Source organism: Taudactylus pleione, unplaced genomic scaffold (assembly GCF_031769625.1).
Source record: "Taudactylus pleione unplaced genomic scaffold, aTauple2 ptg000061l, whole genome shotgun sequence".
NCBI lineage: Eukaryota > Metazoa > Chordata > Amphibia > Anura > Myobatrachidae > Taudactylus > Taudactylus pleione.
Window position 1 is genome coordinate 12,726,266 of NW_028284463.1, and position 16,469 is coordinate 12,742,734.

Genomic DNA, 16,469 nt, shown 5'->3' on the forward strand with positions numbered 1-16,469 from the left:
TATTGTTATTATGTGTTTAACTGATGCCATTTAAGGGTTTTCAGAGCTGCACCTGAATTATCGTTGCACTTTAGAGGAAAAGATTCGCTACACTCCCCATGGTTCTGGGTGGGTAGACTCATAAGTACTATTTACGTGGATTTAATATCCAAAGGTCAGTACATGTCACTGGAGAGTATAGGGGAGCTTGTGCCTAATAAAACCCTCTTACTACCACAAATAAAACGCCTCACCTGATAAATTACGTTTTTTTCAATACATTGGTTTAAGATTCTGGATATAAAACAAACTGAGTTTGGGAGATCTCGTTTTAAAATTCCGCAAGCGCACTCTACTAATGGTGCATACACACCATCAGATTTTTCCTTCAGATATGAACGATAACGATTTAAAAATCGTTCAGTCGTTCATATCTGAAGGAAAATCGTTCATATCTGACATGCCTGAACGATGGACGATCAACGATGCGCGTTCCCGATGGTCAGATAACGATATCTGACATCTGATGTGTTTGCAGTCAGACTTGGACGATTCCATTCATTTTAATGCAGTCAAAAATCGTTCAATCGTTCAAATCGTTCAAATCGTTCAAAACTTTGGTCAAATCGTCCAAATCGTTCAAATCGTTTAATCGTTCAATCGTTCATCTGACAAGTCTGACAAATCTGACCGTGTGTACGCTCCATTAGAGTAGATACTATGTTTATATATTTCCATGTAATAATATAAATATTTTTTTTAATAATAAAAGTATTTGCCAGCAATAAAAAAAAAAACAATCAATTTGCACATATCTGAACAATACACTGTAATACCGGTGTATTAAGTTACCTTTAAATTCAGTGCTTTGATGAATGATGTGGAGGATAGGAAATGCCAGTCGTTGCGTTATGGGGCTGGCACTAAACTATGGGGGAGATGTACCAAGCTCTGGAAAGTGATAAATTGGAGAGTGATAAACTACCAGCCACTCATCTCCTAACTGTCATGTTACAGGCTGTGTTTGAAAAATGAGCTGATTGGTTGGTAGTTTATCACTCCCCAATTTATCACTTTCCAGAGCTTAGTACATCTGCCCCTATGTCTGATAAACGGCATCACTAAAGTTCATAGTATAAGTTGTTTTTGTTTTAATCGATCTCTTTTATGCTTGTTTCCCGGGATGTGATCACCAATTGTTTTTCTGGTCGGGACCAAAGTATCTTTAAAGTGGGTGAGTTTAATCCGGTTGATGCCAAATGAGCGCATTGTAACCTTGACCAAGACAGAGAAACCTGCAGCCCCTCCGAACTTGTGAACATTAATAATAAAATAAGTCACCAGGTCCAAACTGCTGCAACATGCAAGATGTGCTTAATACTCTGCCATATGAAATGTAATCCATACCCCAGATGCAAATGTTCTGTTTCTCCTGCCAATAATATCACAGATATTTCCCTGGTCCCCATAGTGTGTGTGTGCTGTCCTGTAATTGTCAGGGGTGAGCGCAGCTGGATATCGCAACCGCTCAGCCCTAGGAATTCAGGTGTATTTTTATACTCGTCAGTGATGCGCACTCCCGCTGGTCATTGATGTCGTCACACATCGCCCGTATTTGCAGGGCAACCTGACGATATTGTCAGGTTCTGCAAGTACGGGGATGAGGGAGGGTGATGTCACTGAACGATATCGAGATTGATAACGTTCAGTGTGTGTGTGCGCGTGTGCTCAATGTCGTTAAGGACACTGAGCACACCACTGCTGGGGACACACTACAAGATATCGCTCATGGAACGATATCGTGCAGTGAGTATGCGGCTTAAGGGTCAGGTATCACCATCTCTAGGCCCTTCCTCCAAACTTTGCTAAGGGGCCTGGTAATGCAGTGTTTAGCCTCCGCATCTCTGAGACAGAATACATGAAAAGTAGCAAGATCTGCTTGAAGACAAGAAATTAAAAAGTAGAAACTAAGGGGGTAGGACCTTGGAGAACAGTAAGAGAATAACTGAGGTGATTTGTCCTACTGAGGAATAGTGCATATACCACTATGGGCTGAGTCCAGGTACTGCAAACTGGCATATTGGGGCAATTAAATAATAGCGTAGCCAGTCATTTGCTGTTGAAATGGCATGGACATCGTGGCACATGGCAGGTATCTCGCACCTCCAACTGGGTGCGTGTGCGTTAAAATGAGAGATAGTGCTCTACTATAAATATATGTGATCTGCACATTGCAGATAATTATACTGCCCCGTTGGAGGTAGTGTTACTGTTGACCCACTCTGGTGTAACCTTGTGAGCCAGTAGTAAACTGCTTGCAGTTCCCTTGGTCTTCAGAGGTGCAGCATCGGAAAAATACACTGGGACAAATTTTTTTTATTTCAATTCTCCCCTGATGGGAGTGGTGCATTTAGTCTCAAAGGCATAGAAGGTGTCCCCAGGGGCTCGAGCATGGAGGCGTTGAGAGGTGCCTAATTTCAAATTGTGTAATGAACATCAGTGTTTAAATGGTTTCCAAATGCTTAATTTTGGAGGGGTGTGGGCCACTGGTGTAACTACCTTTGAAGTCCCCATAGCAAAAGCTTGTATAGGCCCCCTATGTAACACCCAATGGTGAAAGAATGCATATAACACATGGAACTGACAAGGAAGATTGGCTGCCCTCAGCTCTGGGCCACATAGTAGCTGCACCCATTGCACCTATGGTAGTTACGCCCAATACTGTGGCCATCTCATAGAGAATGCAAAACTAGTATTAAACTTGACAGTGTCTAGATCAGTGGTTCTCAAACTCTGTCCCCAGGACCCCACACAGTTCATGTTTTGCAGGTCACCTAGCAGGTGCACAGGTGTATTCGTTACTCACTGACGCATTTTAAAAGATCCACAGGTGGAGCTAATTATTTCACTTGCGATTCTGTGAGGAGACCTGGAAAACATGCAATGTTTGGGGTCCTGAGAATTGAGTTTGAGAACCCGTGGTCTAGATAGTCACTAGATGTTAGACAGTCAATAAGTCGACAGGGACAAAAGGTCGACACACAAAAGGTCAACATGGATGAAGGTTAACTGATACAAATGGTCAAAAGTAGGGATGGCCATCAACCATCGATGATTCATAATCATCAATGGTTTATAGCTGATGTCGAATGCTTTTACCATTGATGGGGGAGAGCCAGATAGTTTCCCTCCATTGATGGCACAGCATAACCAATTTTTTTTTTTTTTTACAAGGTGCCGGGACATGGAGCACAGCTCTGCCCATGACACCTGTAAAATCCCACCCCCAGATTCTGATGATTGGCTCATGAGCCAGTCAGATAAAGAACAGGGATGACCATCGGTTGGTAAAACCATTGATGGTCATCCATTGCATAGTTGGTAATCACCATTGATGGTAACCACACCGATGGCCAGCCATAGACAAAATGTTGACACATTATTATTATTTTTTTTTCTAATCCTTCGGTAAGTGCCTAATCTTAAAGCTGGGTACACACTAGACCAGGGAACTTTTTTTTACCTTTTACCCCAAAATATATTTAGATGCGCCGACGTCACCCCCTTGATTTGAAAGGAAGGAAATCATATAGTAGTGCCCCCATATAATGCCCCTGTAGTGCCGCTTGTACAAAAAAACACCTTAATCCCCGCTCCTGCATCCGCCGCCGTCCTGTCCGCCTGGCTGCTCCTCAGAAATATGGGAGAGACGTCATGACGTCTCTTCCATAGTGCGCATGGAGAGAGGCGGAAGCTGGAGTTCAGAAGAGAACACCAGCCTTCGGCTAACGCGGCGCTGCAGGGAAGGAGCCGGGCGCCTGCTGGTAATAACATCTCAGCGGGCGTCTGGCTTAGAGCCTCCCTGCGGCACAGCCGGGCATCCATATGAATCATTCTATGCATGCCCGGCTGTCCGTCCATTACCCCCTGGAAATTAATTTTTACCCCTGTTCCCCGACCACTGCACTAGACGATGTCATATCAGCCAGTGTGTACCCGCTATGTCGCTGACTATGCGCCCACCCGGACGTCGTCTGCGACATTGCCCATTGGACCTGTGTCATTCCTTCACTGACTGCATCGGGAAGTGTGTTTGCCCTTGCCGCTGCTGGCACCCCCTCTGGGACATGCCGCAGATGACATTGTGCTGGGTACACCTCATTAATACCCCTTTTACACCAGAGCTAAAACCCGGGTTATTGCAGGGTTAACCCGGGCAGCTCCTTGGTGTAAAAGGGGTGAGGGTTGGTTCGGCGGGTCGAGTGACCCGGCAATCCAACCCAGGTAAATAGCAGGTTTTAACACGGGAGTAACCCGTGAAACCCTGCTGTGTGTACGGCGCACTCTGGGTCTTGATGACCTGCAGTGCGCCGCAAGTCGGCCGCTTGGTCCGGCTTCAGTGGCGCTTGGAGATGTCAACTCCAAGCGTCCACTTTCACGTCGGAAAAGCCGGGTCTATACAGAGCCGACTGCGGTGTGAGCGGCGCCGACTCGGGAATATCCTGAGTCAGCGTCGGCTAACTTCTGGGTCTGATCCGGATAGGAACCGAGGGCCTGATTCAGACCCGCTCGCAAGTGGGCCGATGTTGCCCAAGTGTGCATGTGCACGACGGAGGCTGCTCCGTCGTGCGCATGCACGAGACCCTACCGCAAGGGTTTCGTCGCAAGTCTTGACCATCGCGACCACCTTTTGGCCACTCGCATAAGCTGTGGGTGGTCACCCACAGCTATGCGAGCGGCCAGGAGGCCGCTCCAATTTTAGGTAGGACGTCCCTGATTCAGAGCGAGCGGTCTTGTCAGAGCGTCCGGCTCTGAATCAGGCCCCTTGTTCCAACTCCGTGTCAGACCCGGAATTTTGGTGGAAAAGGGGTATTAGTGTGTACCCAGCATAACCATTGGGGTAAGTGCGGCAAAGCCCTAACCCCCTTTTTGTATTTTAACCATTTTCATGTTGACAGTTTGTACCTGTCCAGCTTCTTCCATGTCGACCTATTGACTGTCTAACTTCTGGTGCCTATTGAGACACTGTCGCCCTTCTTACTGCCTATCTAAAGTCCGGATACCATCTCTTCATATGGTGCTTATAACAGTATTAATAAATAACAGTCCCACCAAACTCACCATTCATACTATTTGCTATTTAGTTTATATGATCCTATATGAGCAGGGACATTGCTGTGGTGTGACAGAGATGGAAAGCTGCTGCGGCAGCAGCCTGTAGTAGTGTAGCCCTGGCGGCAGCACTGACACTACAGGTCTCTCTCTTGCTGTTATTATGAATGATGAGCGGCCATGCCCCGCCCCCGGCCTATTTATATCATCGTCGCCGACCAATCCGGTGACCGCCAGGGTCGCGCATGCGCACAGGCAACCCCCGCCCGTTGTCGCTATGGAGAGCCGCGCGTGCCCGCGCCCCCTCCCTCCTCCTCAGCCCCCGGGAGGTGCGCGCTCCCGCGACAAGGAAATAGCCGCTGTCCTCGCGAGTTCCTGCGTCGGTGACAGCGAAGCCGCCGGGGGCCAGCAGCAGCACCGGAAGTACCGGGGGAGGGGGAGGGAGAGCACCGAGCGGAGCAACCACAAGTCGGTATGTATGTTACCAGGGCACACGGCTAGCTGCAGGGCGTGCGCAGGGGCCACCGGGGCTCCCAGGGGCCAGCGCTGAGAGGCTGTCACACGACAGTGGGAAATAGGATCCGGGGACACGTAACCCCAGCAGTGCAACAGGATCCTGCTCTCCGTCATCACCTGTCCTGCATGGTGATACCCCTGCCTGTTCTGCTCCATTACCCCCGGGGTATCCTGTGTCCCCAGGGCCATACAGAGCTGAGGGATGTGCAAATGCTGCCAGTCACCCACCATTGCCCTGCAGTGCACTGCCCACTATTACCCTGCACTGCCCACTATTACCCTGTATCTCCCGTTGCAGGGCACTATACCAGTGGTTCTGCTCTTCCCACTTGTTTTACAGGTGCTGTAACTTGGACACTGTCATTAAATTGCCTTTTAAATGCCCTCAGTGGAAATACAGGCTGTCTGATGGACGCGCGGCTAATCTATAGTCCCTATACTTTTATATAAGGGGGTCGGGTAGGGCGCCATTATTTCTAGATAAATGCCTGGTGCAGGCTAATTGGCCATTGCACGGGATAGGTTGTCTGTGTTCCATAAGGAAACAATCTCAAACCCCCCTCCCTCCCTCAATTGCAACTTTATCAGATATATAAGTCCTGGTGAGGTCCTTGGGCCTTTTATTTATAAATGTGAGGGGCTGACCCCCGGAGTGGCAGATAGTGTCATTCCATTTCTAGGTCCCATCTACGACATAGAACGTGTTGGCCAGAACAGGCGTGGCGCTGGGGTTTGTCGGCTTTCATTACACCATAGGTCATGTTGCCTGAGATGAGCGCTACTGTAGTGGTACCAGTATATGACTTGTGTATAGCTTCCAGTATAAATGCTAATTGTATTCCTCATCTCCTTTGTCTCTGTAGCACATGGAGTCTCTGTAGACCACGCCGGAGCTCAGGGCTCAGTCCGGAGAAGCTGATCTGGGACCTGTCTGCTCCAGAAACAGGGTGAGTCATTTGGGTTCCAGGCAGCCCACCCGGGGTTCCTGTATTGGTGCATAATATAAGATATTACAGTGTTCTGACTTCCCTACGCTCAGGGTGTGAGCCTGGGATCAGGATACTAGCTGTATGTTTGATGGTGTGATGTTATCACCTTCCCCCGGGTACCAGACCCAGGAAAGGCTCCTGTCTAGCGATCAGGCTGCAGCAGGCCGAGTCTGGCTGCAATACAAGAACGTATTGTGTAGAATCTAGATTAACCAATCAGCTATTAATGTCTGATGTCTCTGTGTTCGGGATGGCTAGTTTTGTCTGGGAGCAGTGTATGACTGGTTGGCTCTTTGCGGCATGCTGCGCACATGGGCTTTTGTATATGTAATGCTACTGTTTCTATTTTAAGGTATGCAGTGATAGATTTAGAACTTTGGTCCATCTCAAGTGCTATGGGCAAAGTACAGATTCCAGTCCCTTAGTAAATATTGTCATCCTCATAAGCGTCTTCCTGATTTATTTTCTGTTCTTGTTGTGGCTGGAGCAAAGTAAATTGTGTATTTGGTTTGTGATTTGTTGTGTTTCTTCCAGCACATGTTCTATTAACCATTCAAGGGGGTTTCCATCTGGTTGTCAGGAGAACAGCGAGATGTATAATGTTTGTAGTTTTTCCCTTTAACTATACAAACAGTGGTCATGGTAATAACGCCCGTCAGTGTATTAATCTCAAGGAAGTTGGGGGTTGTAGGAAAGCCCCAATAAACCTATACTACCACCTACTTGTAATATGTTACTAACCCTCTCCTTCACCCTTCGAGAACCCCAGGGGTGGCCCAAGGCTCCTTCATTCTTCGCTGGCCAAAATCATGGCTGTGTGGCGCTGCATAATAAGTGTGAAAACTGTAGAACCAATCGGAACCATTGCGGCTTATAGTTGATCTTCCAGCTCACACTTCGCCCATTACTACGGAGCTTCTAGGAGCAGACCCGAGGCTTCAGCTAAGTGAACCTCTTGCTCGCTTCAATATATGTAGCAGTGGAGCCTTAAAGACCTGGTGGTGTATTTACTAAACAGCGGCTTTTCACGTGTGAGCGGCAGTAATATTAGAAGCAAGACCAGGCGTGCTTAGTATTTGATATTATTGCCGTTTTAAGTTCTGCGTGTAAATCCGCTGACTATCGAGTTTGGTCTTTTGATGGCAATTTGGCACGAGATTCCCAGTGGCAAGGTTTGTGCGTGTTTGTAGTGTTGGTCTAAGGTACACAAGCTATAGATGTTTTACATGGTATTTAACAGATTTGTTTTATTCCACTTTTAAATTTGAATCGTCTTTTTTTCAGGTGTGAATGAGCGAGGAAGAGCCCCCCCCTGCTCTCGCCGACACTGTCCTGCGTTTCCTTTGCCATGATGACATAGACACAGTGAAGGAGCTATGTGCCGACTGGTTCCCCATCGAGTAAGTCCTATTGTGGGGGAGGGAATTCCACTGGGCTGCCATCACGCATAGAAAACACCTTTTGTCATCATTTGCGCTTAACCACAGGTACCCAGATTCCTGGTACAGAGACATCACATCGAACAAGAAATTCTTCTCCCTGGCAGCCACATACCATGGGCAGATAGTGGGCATGATTGTGGCAGAAATAAAGAGCAGGACCAAAGTGCACAAAGAGGTGAGCAATGCACGGCATTGCGCTGCCCCCGCAGGCCGTCTGTCGTGCTGACAGTGCAGAGCATGGACGTTTTGTGTCTCTCTGTTGTAGGATGGGGACATCTTGGCATCCAGTTTCTCCAGCGACACCCAGGTGGCATACATCCTGAGTCTCGGCGTGGTGAAGGAATTCCGGAAACAGGGGATCGGTGAGGGACAAGGCTTCACTGTTATTTTATCATTACCAGCAGACAAGTAGACAGTACTGTTATATACACAGAACTGGACCAATGCAAACGCTGGGCGCGTTGTTTATATGGGCAGACGTACAACTAGTTTTTCCACTAGGGACTAATAAATGCTCCATGGAATGCCGGTAATAATCTTACATCCCTATTAGGAGTGACATATTGGCCTACTAGACCCTCATCAACATCAGCTGACCCAAAACATCTCTTCACCACCACGTGATGTTTGAGTGTGCGGAAAGGGGAAAACAGGGGTGCCGAGAGGGGTGGGGCGCGGGTACTAATTACCAGGGCCCAGGCACGTTGGAGGGGACCTGCTAAATGTTTGTGGGGACCCACAAAGAAAAGTGCCCGTGCCCAGACGAGCTTTCTATGGCACTATGGGTGCATGTTGCTATTGGGCATATAGGGAGTATGTGGAATATTACAGAAGCTTGCTTTAATGTATTTAGTTACATTGCTGGTATTTATCCAGCCTCTTTGTTTAACAAATGTAGATATATCTGTGATAAGGAAGCAGTAGTGGAAGACCTGTCCATTTTATTAGTATCGGCTCTTATGTCATATGCTCTATGACCAGGGGGCGTAGATGTTTCACGTCTCGCTATAACAAAATAACCCTTTTACTGGTCTGTTTGTAAATACAGAATAAGCCCAGACTTCCTGCAATTTTAACATTTACCTGGTTCCATTTAGTAACAGAAATTTATATAGCGCACATATTACGCAGCACTTTACAGAGAATATTTCAGTCATTCCCATGGGTCCATGCCGCAAGTGGAGCTTACCAGCTACTGTATATTCCCTACCACATGGGCACACACACACTAAGGGCTCAATCTGATTAGCCGCGATGATCTCGCGGATGCAAGTCATCGCGGCAACAGCTACACTTTTTACGGCAGCCTGAACTCACAAGAAAAGTGCTCCCACTATGGCACCATAGGGCTCCGAGCAAGATTGTACGAAGAGCTGGGCGATTGGTGCGAGTTCAGGTGCGATTGCCGGTGTCTTAACGTCATGGCAGTGGCAACTCTCACCCTTCGTGAACAATTGAATTGACCCCTAAGTAATGTTTATTTCACCATTAGTAACTGTACTTGTATTGTTGCAGCTCAGCAGAGCCCCACAGTCACAGGAAGTACAACCTCTGACCCCGCAGAGATTCCCAAAACTCCCCTAGATAGGTGTGCCATATCTAGTACAGTATGTAAATTATTGCTGTCCATTATGTAGATACTATTTGCTGTGAAGTATCAAGAAAATTAGAAATAACACAATACTATGCTGCATGTGTATTAACAGTCACAATAATCGGTTTACAGCCTGCCTTAGTGTTACAATTTTGTGCAGCTACCTGCTATTTTTCTTCAGTTCCCTTAGCCCCTTACACACTGGACGATGTGTGTACAGAGCGATATCCGCAGCGGCCGGCACGGTGGGGGTTCCGGCATCGTTAAGTGCATCCAAACTTGCTGCCAATGACGGCGGAGGGGAGGCATGCTGCATTCGGCAGCATGGCATCGTTAACGATAACCCAGATTGAGCTGCATGTAGAGACAACTGGGGATATCGGTAACTGCTCGCAGGAGTGTGCATCGGTCATCGTTAAGTTCATACATACTGGACTATTTGAACGATATATCGTTCAACGATATCATTATCATTCATAAAATCGTCCAGCGTGTCTGCGCCCTTAAACATAATTTTGCCGTTCTGCAGTATGTGAGTGTCTTTCCATCCACTGTGATAAATGCAGGTACTCTCATTACAAAATGACACCACTCCATCTTATCGCAACAACCAAACGGTAGTCTGGCTGATACGAAACCTCACGGTGACCGCCTGTATTGCAGCCAGCAATAATTTGTTTCTGATGTTGAAATAGAAATGTCCGATGGGAATTTTATCATATCAATAATCCGTGTAGATTTACTTACAGACCATAGTGCAGTTCCAGTTAGCGATTACACGTAGGATAGGCCTGAGCTGTTGTCCTGACCTTTAGCTATGCTCACAGGTTCCCTGCTGCTGGAAAGTTTGAAGAGTCACATTTCCAGCACAGCCCAGGATCTCTGCAAAGCGCTGTACCTGCACGTCCTGACCACCAACAGCAGCGCCATCCGCTTCTACGAGAACCGCCACTTCTATCAGCACCACTATCTGCCGTACTACTACTCCATCCGCGGCGTGCTGCAAGATGCCTACACCTACGTCTTATACCTCAACGGAGGGCACCCACCCTGGACAGTGATATATCCTTCACCGGGCACCGCTCTGAAATGCTTTCAGAACTTGTGGTGGTTGATTATACATGCAGGAAATATATTCAGCAGTCGTCTGTAATATGACTATTTAAACACATCAAACCAGTTCTGTTCCGACCAATACCAAGAAATCCAAAACAGAATAATTTAACTTATGCGTTTTAACACGAAACGTGAGTGTGATAAGAAAAACAAACATAATTGCGGCACATTGCTACAATAAACACAATTATATTAGAAATAAGCTGGGGATCTTATAAAGATTGGTCCAGTGGCAATCCTAAAGTAATGTATGCAACGCGTTTCGTCGGGGGGGGGGGTAAACAAAACTTCATCAGATGAAGTTATTCTACAATGAAACGCGTCTGGAGGTGTATTTTGAGGTTGCCACTAGACCACAGGTTCTCAAACCCTGTCCTCAGGACACCCAACATTGCACATTTTCCAGGTCTCCTCACAGAATCGCAAGTGAAATAATTAGATCCACCTGTGGATCTTTTAAAATGTGTCAGTGAGTAATGAATACACCTGTGCACCTGCTGGGTGACCTGGAAAATGTGACCTGTGTGGGGTCCTGAGGACAGAGTTTGAGAACCACTGCTCTAGACTAATCTTTATAACATATGCTGCCTGTGTGCATATAAAAGCTTACATATATTCCTATTGTGATAAACTACGAATTCTCGTTAATAGTTTATTTAATGCTTGGCATCTGTGCATTCATTTATATCGACTGATAGAAAAAGTCCTACTGTATCTTAAAATCCGAATTCTTCTAAGTTTAAAATGGTGCAACCAATGTATTCAGATACACATTAAATGAGGAGGTGAAAAAAATCTTACAAGTTAAATTAATACTAGTACGGCGTTGTTTCTAGTGGCGAATGGGCGCGAATAAATTACAGTCTGAAGCAGGGACATTTCTCTGTTAACGAGCATTTCAAATAAAACGCCAACGATGGTTTCCTAATGGTTCTTTTTTATAAAACGTTACATCTGGCGATAAGGCTTGCTCGTAGGTCGCCCACAGACGTGGTTGTGTATAGCCCTTCCTTGGCGTTTCCTATAATATACTGTCCTCACGAGATCCCTTCTCTCCAAAGAAACTTTACATGGCACTAGGACTGCGCCTGAAATTCGTTACTATGCATACATTTGCGTTACCATGGCCTATATTGTATATAAGAAAGCCACTTCTCATGGTGACTGCTGTATGTGTTTACTGATATCTGCCGGTTTAAATGTTCTGGATATAATGGTTCCACAGAAAAACATCTCTATAACATCTCTATAATTCATATCAGTAAAACTAACTTTTGACTTTTCAATTTTTTTTATTTAATGTTTATAAGGCTTTGCGGCTATCTGATGTTTTCCTTAACCTCTCTTCACGGACTACCTGCAGCACCTGGGCTCGGCGCTGGCCGGTCTCAGTCCTTGTTCGCTCCCGCAGAGGATCTATCGCCAGGCTCACACTCTGCTGCGCAGCTTATTACCTTGGTCTGGCATCTCGGCCAAGAGTGGCATTGAGTACAGTCGCACCATGTGACTCAGGTAACGCTGCAGGAATGACGCTCGTGACTTGTTCCTAGTGAGTTTATAGGCTGCGTTGTCGTGTTGATCCTACAATGTGGGTGCCTCCCTCCGCTGTATGTTGGAAATAGGTATACTCTGAAGGGTATTTTATAACTATCATTTTTTTTAAATTATCCTTTATATAGTGGCAACGTGCTATATAGCCATGTAAGTAAGTAATTTACATGCCCTTATAATATCAAAAAGAAATATATATATATTTATTCAATATTCTATTTTATGTTGCTCTTATTAATGCTGTAGGAAGCAAAAACGTTAGCAGTGGCCGATTTGCGTTCTACAACTCGTTCCTCCATTGGGGAACATATGTCCTAGCCATAAAGTCTGACTTATCAATCTTGGTGAAAATTTCCCCCTTGAACAAAGCAACCAATCAGACATTTGCTCACATCGTCAAACTTGCACCAGTCAGATAAAAGGTAATTGCTGATAGGTGGTTGTGATTCAGTTCAAATTCTGCCTCTAGGCGTAATGTTTGTGGACTGAGACCGTCCTCCACCACTTTCCCTGTTACCTGTCGCCTTTCCGTAACTAGACATGCGCCCAGTGATGTCATGCACCACTGCAGTGACATCACACTCGCAATTAGGCCACTCCCTTTATACTGTTGTATTGCGAGAGGATTATCCCGCCTCACATGAGGGGGGCTAGGAGAAGTCAAACAATGGCTGGATTCTTAGTGATGAGCTCTGCAAACCAGCTTACTAGAGCCACCATAATAACTGGGTGTTGAGAGCAGGTCAGTGGCTTAGAGACACCTGATATAAAAGCACAGGAGAGCTGGGCAGTAGCCTCACAATAGCAGTAGGGTGACTGTCAGTAGAGGAGGGCTGACAATGAAGGCAGATCGCAGGTGACTGAGTTGGGACAATGAAGCAGTGTGACTTGAGATGTGATGCAGTTATGAAAAGGGGGGGTTGGATGAGCCAGTTCCTACCCTGCTGGCCGGATATTGACTTACTCCCCTGATGTAAACCACCTCTGTCTCTCCCACAGATGTGAGCCAGAAGCTGGTCGTCTTAGGACCTCACACCCTGCTCTGCACCGCTCCATGACAGGGCGCTGATTACTCGTCCTAGAGGAGCTACGCAATCACATGGCTTCCATCCCAGGATACAGGGTCTCTTAGTCCATCAGCTCTCAGCAGCCGGGGATCTGCTTGGTGCACAAAGTACTTTGGACGGGATCTTCCTCTGCTGTTACCATGATGTCTGGCTGCCGCTTTACCCCTGGTCCCAATAAGCCTTGTATTCGAGGAAGATCCCGTTCTCTCCGGTGACACAGGAAGCAGCCTACGTTCTGCCCTATTTTGTAGCCTGGAGCTGCATGTGTGCTCTTTTTAATTGCATATTGTTATTGTTATACCCCCCCACCCCCTCTAAAAATGCATTGGTGCTGGAGTCGGTGTCTACATGTCTCAGCAAAGGTGCAGCAGGTTGTCTCCTCTTTTCGGAACATCACTTACCTGCTTTCTAGGGGTAACAAATGGTTCCGGGCTGCAGGAGGAGGAGGATAGAGCACGGGCTGCACCGCACTATGCAGCAGTTTGAGGCCTCTGCTATGTAGAGGACAGAATTGCTTTCCCTCCCCATCAGCGTCTTCCCGATGTGATATATAGCGCAGGGGGTGACCAGTGCCCACTCACAATGCTGGTGCCTACTCCTGCTGTACAGGTTGTATGGGGGTGTGCACACCAGCTTTTTCTTTAAGCTGCTTTATGGTTAGTTTGGCCCAAAAGGGGGGAGGTCCCAGTGTAAAACGGTAATATGTGGACCTGCGTATTAGTTGTGTCTTGATTTGGGCTCAAATGGCAAGGCTTTAGTGTGCGCACATTCCTGCACCCAGCGTAGACCACCACCATTCTGTGGTTGAAACCAGTGTTCACGAGCATAAACAATCGTTCAGTCTATCCATTCCCTAGGTACCAAGGTTGTCATTAGCCTCCTAATGAGCTGTATTATGCTAAACCAGTGTTTCCCAACTCCAGTCCTCGGGGACCCCTAACAGTGCATGTTTTCCAGATTTCCTAGTGGGTGCACAGGTGTCGTCATTACTGTCTGACACATTTTAAAGGGTCCACAGGTGGAGCTAATTATTTTAATTGTGATACTAAGGAGATCTGTAAAACATGCACTGCTTGGGGGTGTCTGAGTACTGGAGATTGGAATTCTGTCCTAAACACTGGTTCAGCCATCAAGAGGGGGCAGCTGGCATTGGATGCCCACAACTGGGCAAGCAAGCCCAGCTTTACATACTGCCCCATAGGATGCTGATGTTACTGCAATAACATGTCAGATTCACTTGTCTGTATCTCCCCCCCCCCCCACCCCCACCCTGTTGAAATCTGTATATTGTAGATCTATACATACTGTCTGTTGTATAAAATAAAACCTATGTATGAATGTGGATTGGAAGCAAGCAGACCTTGCCCTGAGCTGTGTCGGATAATGTTGACATTAATTTGTTAGATGTTGCTTTGCAGAGAGATCTTATGGAAAATGTCAAACTGCATTTAACCCTTTCTCCGTTTCTAAATCATATTTAAGAAAAAAATAAATCCTCTAAACAAGCGCTTCTAATAAGGAACAGATGTATTAATGGTGGCCTCACGCTGTCCACATAACATCATCAGATTTAGCTGCTATGGATCCGTTAAAACGCTGTCCGTTACCTTTTGTGTTAAGGATAATGGCAACATTTAATCTCCATTATCTGATACAAATCAAAACGTCCGATTGTTGATTTTTTTTTTTTTTTTCAATATTCTTTTAAAAAACTGTTATTTAATTTTTTTTATTTTAGATTTTGCCGTTAATCGCCCCCCTCCGTAGTGATTTCCAGTTTGGCTCAATAGGCCTGCAGGTCCTAGCAGGCGGCCTGCCGACGTTTACTCTCCTGCAATAAATAACGCCATTCCTATCGGCAGGAGACCCTTAGCGCAATGTTCACATCTCACCGTCTCTCTGTCCCGCACAGCAGGAGAGGTGATGGGCGGACAGTGCGGCCATTGCTAGAATAGAAAGAGGTGGAAATATGTGTTGGAGTTAAGTAAAGTAGCCCGAGTCCCAATCAATGAGTTTATGTGGCAGTTTGCTTGTCCTGAATATGTCAGTGGGGCTTTTGATTTGTGCCAGATACCTGATTATATTTACATGATCCCTTTTTATTTTATTTTTACTCGAAACATGTTGATCTACCGTATTTAAATCTGCATTATCACCTATTACTAATCTACGCCTAAGCGTAGCCCCAGATGTAGCTCCAAAGTGACTTTGAGGTGTGTGGTTTTTTTTTTTTTTTTTTTTTTCCTGTTTTGCCCCAGTTTTTGGGGATGCTGCAGAGGGGGGGGGTCAGTGGTAGAGAGGACCAATCAGAAGCCACAATCATAAATTGGACCTCCCCTCTGCCCTGATTCCCATGCAGCTCTAACTTAGAAACACCCGGTGTGTACCAAGTCTGTCTCCCTCCACGTCGTACCTGCGTGTACAGGTGTGTGTGTATGTATGAATGGATGGATGGGCTTTCTGTTTACTCTTCTGGGGTTGCATTTAGCTGTACACTTGCACCGGTCATTGTGAAATTCTTTGAATGTTTTCTATTTATGATAAAGGTGTTGTAAAATAATAAAATATTCTAGAATCATTGCACATGTTCCTCTGTGTCCTCTTCATTACGCAGCCTGGCGTTTGCACCTTTTATCTGCTGCTATGTAAATGGTTTTACACCGTCAAGCTGGGACCAGTCATAGCTGATGGATTGGGATAGCGGGCGCTCAGTAGGCCTGTGTAGACTCTCGATCACTGTTCTGGAATGCTGGTATAAGCGGGCAGATCTCTGATCATCAGAGAGAGTAACCTGGATGTACAGTAGAGATGTGGTGGAGTGATTTTTGCATTCAGCAGCTGTGATCGGTGTATACGGTGACCCTGTGGCAAGCATGTTTACCCTGCACGATTTCAGCCATCACACAGTTAAGCCTGGCTGAAGGAATGCGAGTAGTGACATGGGGACATGTTTGGGCAAGCCCTAGTGACCGTGCATTTGTGTTCCCGCCAGTCACAATGCCCTGGGAGGTAGAAAAGAGAGAAGGGAAGGAGGGGGGGTTGTCAACCACCCAAGTACCCGGGCAGGTCTGTTCATGCTGCACATTCCTAGGGGGTGATCAGA

At 46.4% G+C, this 16,469-nt stretch overlaps 1 protein-coding gene across 3 annotated transcripts; it reads left to right on the top strand.

Moving 5' to 3' along the window:
- Positions 1-5,393: 5,393 nt before the first annotated feature.
- On the top strand, positions 5,394-15,941 carry NAA60 (N-alpha-acetyltransferase 60, NatF catalytic subunit). 3 transcript variants are annotated; one of them, XM_088464740.1, is made up of 8 exons: positions 5,394-5,563; positions 6,471-6,554; positions 7,881-7,996; positions 8,084-8,213; positions 8,304-8,400; positions 10,460-10,694; positions 12,099-12,260; positions 13,299-15,941. In XM_088464740.1, the coding sequence occupies exons 3-7, from the start codon at positions 7,887-7,889 to the stop codon at positions 12,253-12,255; spliced, it is 729 nt and encodes a 242-aa protein (XP_088320866.1). In that variant the 5' UTR covers positions 5,394-5,563; positions 6,471-6,554; positions 7,881-7,886; the 3' UTR covers positions 12,256-12,260; positions 13,299-15,941. The 3 variants fall into 3 exon arrangements, with proteins under 3 accessions (XP_088320866.1, XP_088320868.1, XP_088320869.1); XM_088464742.1 differs by lacking the exon at positions 5,394-5,563 and adding an exon at positions 5,587-5,736; XM_088464743.1 differs by lacking the exon at positions 5,394-5,563 and adding an exon at positions 5,817-5,947.
- The last annotated feature ends 528 nt before the right edge of the window (positions 15,942-16,469 follow it).

Excerpts from the sequence above, each read along its gene's own strand:
- NAA60 (XM_088464740.1), top strand. The coding sequence starts at position 7,887 with ATGAGCGAGGAAGAGCCCCCCCCTGCTCTCGCCGACACTGTCCTGCGT. Across the intron at positions 8,214-8,303 it reads GGACCAAAGTGCACAAAGAG|GATGGGGACATCTTGGCATC; the intron begins GTGAGCAATGCA and ends TCTCTGTTGTAG. Across the intron at positions 10,695-12,098 it reads CACCCACCCTGGACAGTGAT|GGACTACCTGCAGCACCTGG; the intron begins ATATCCTTCACC and ends ACCTCTCTTCAC.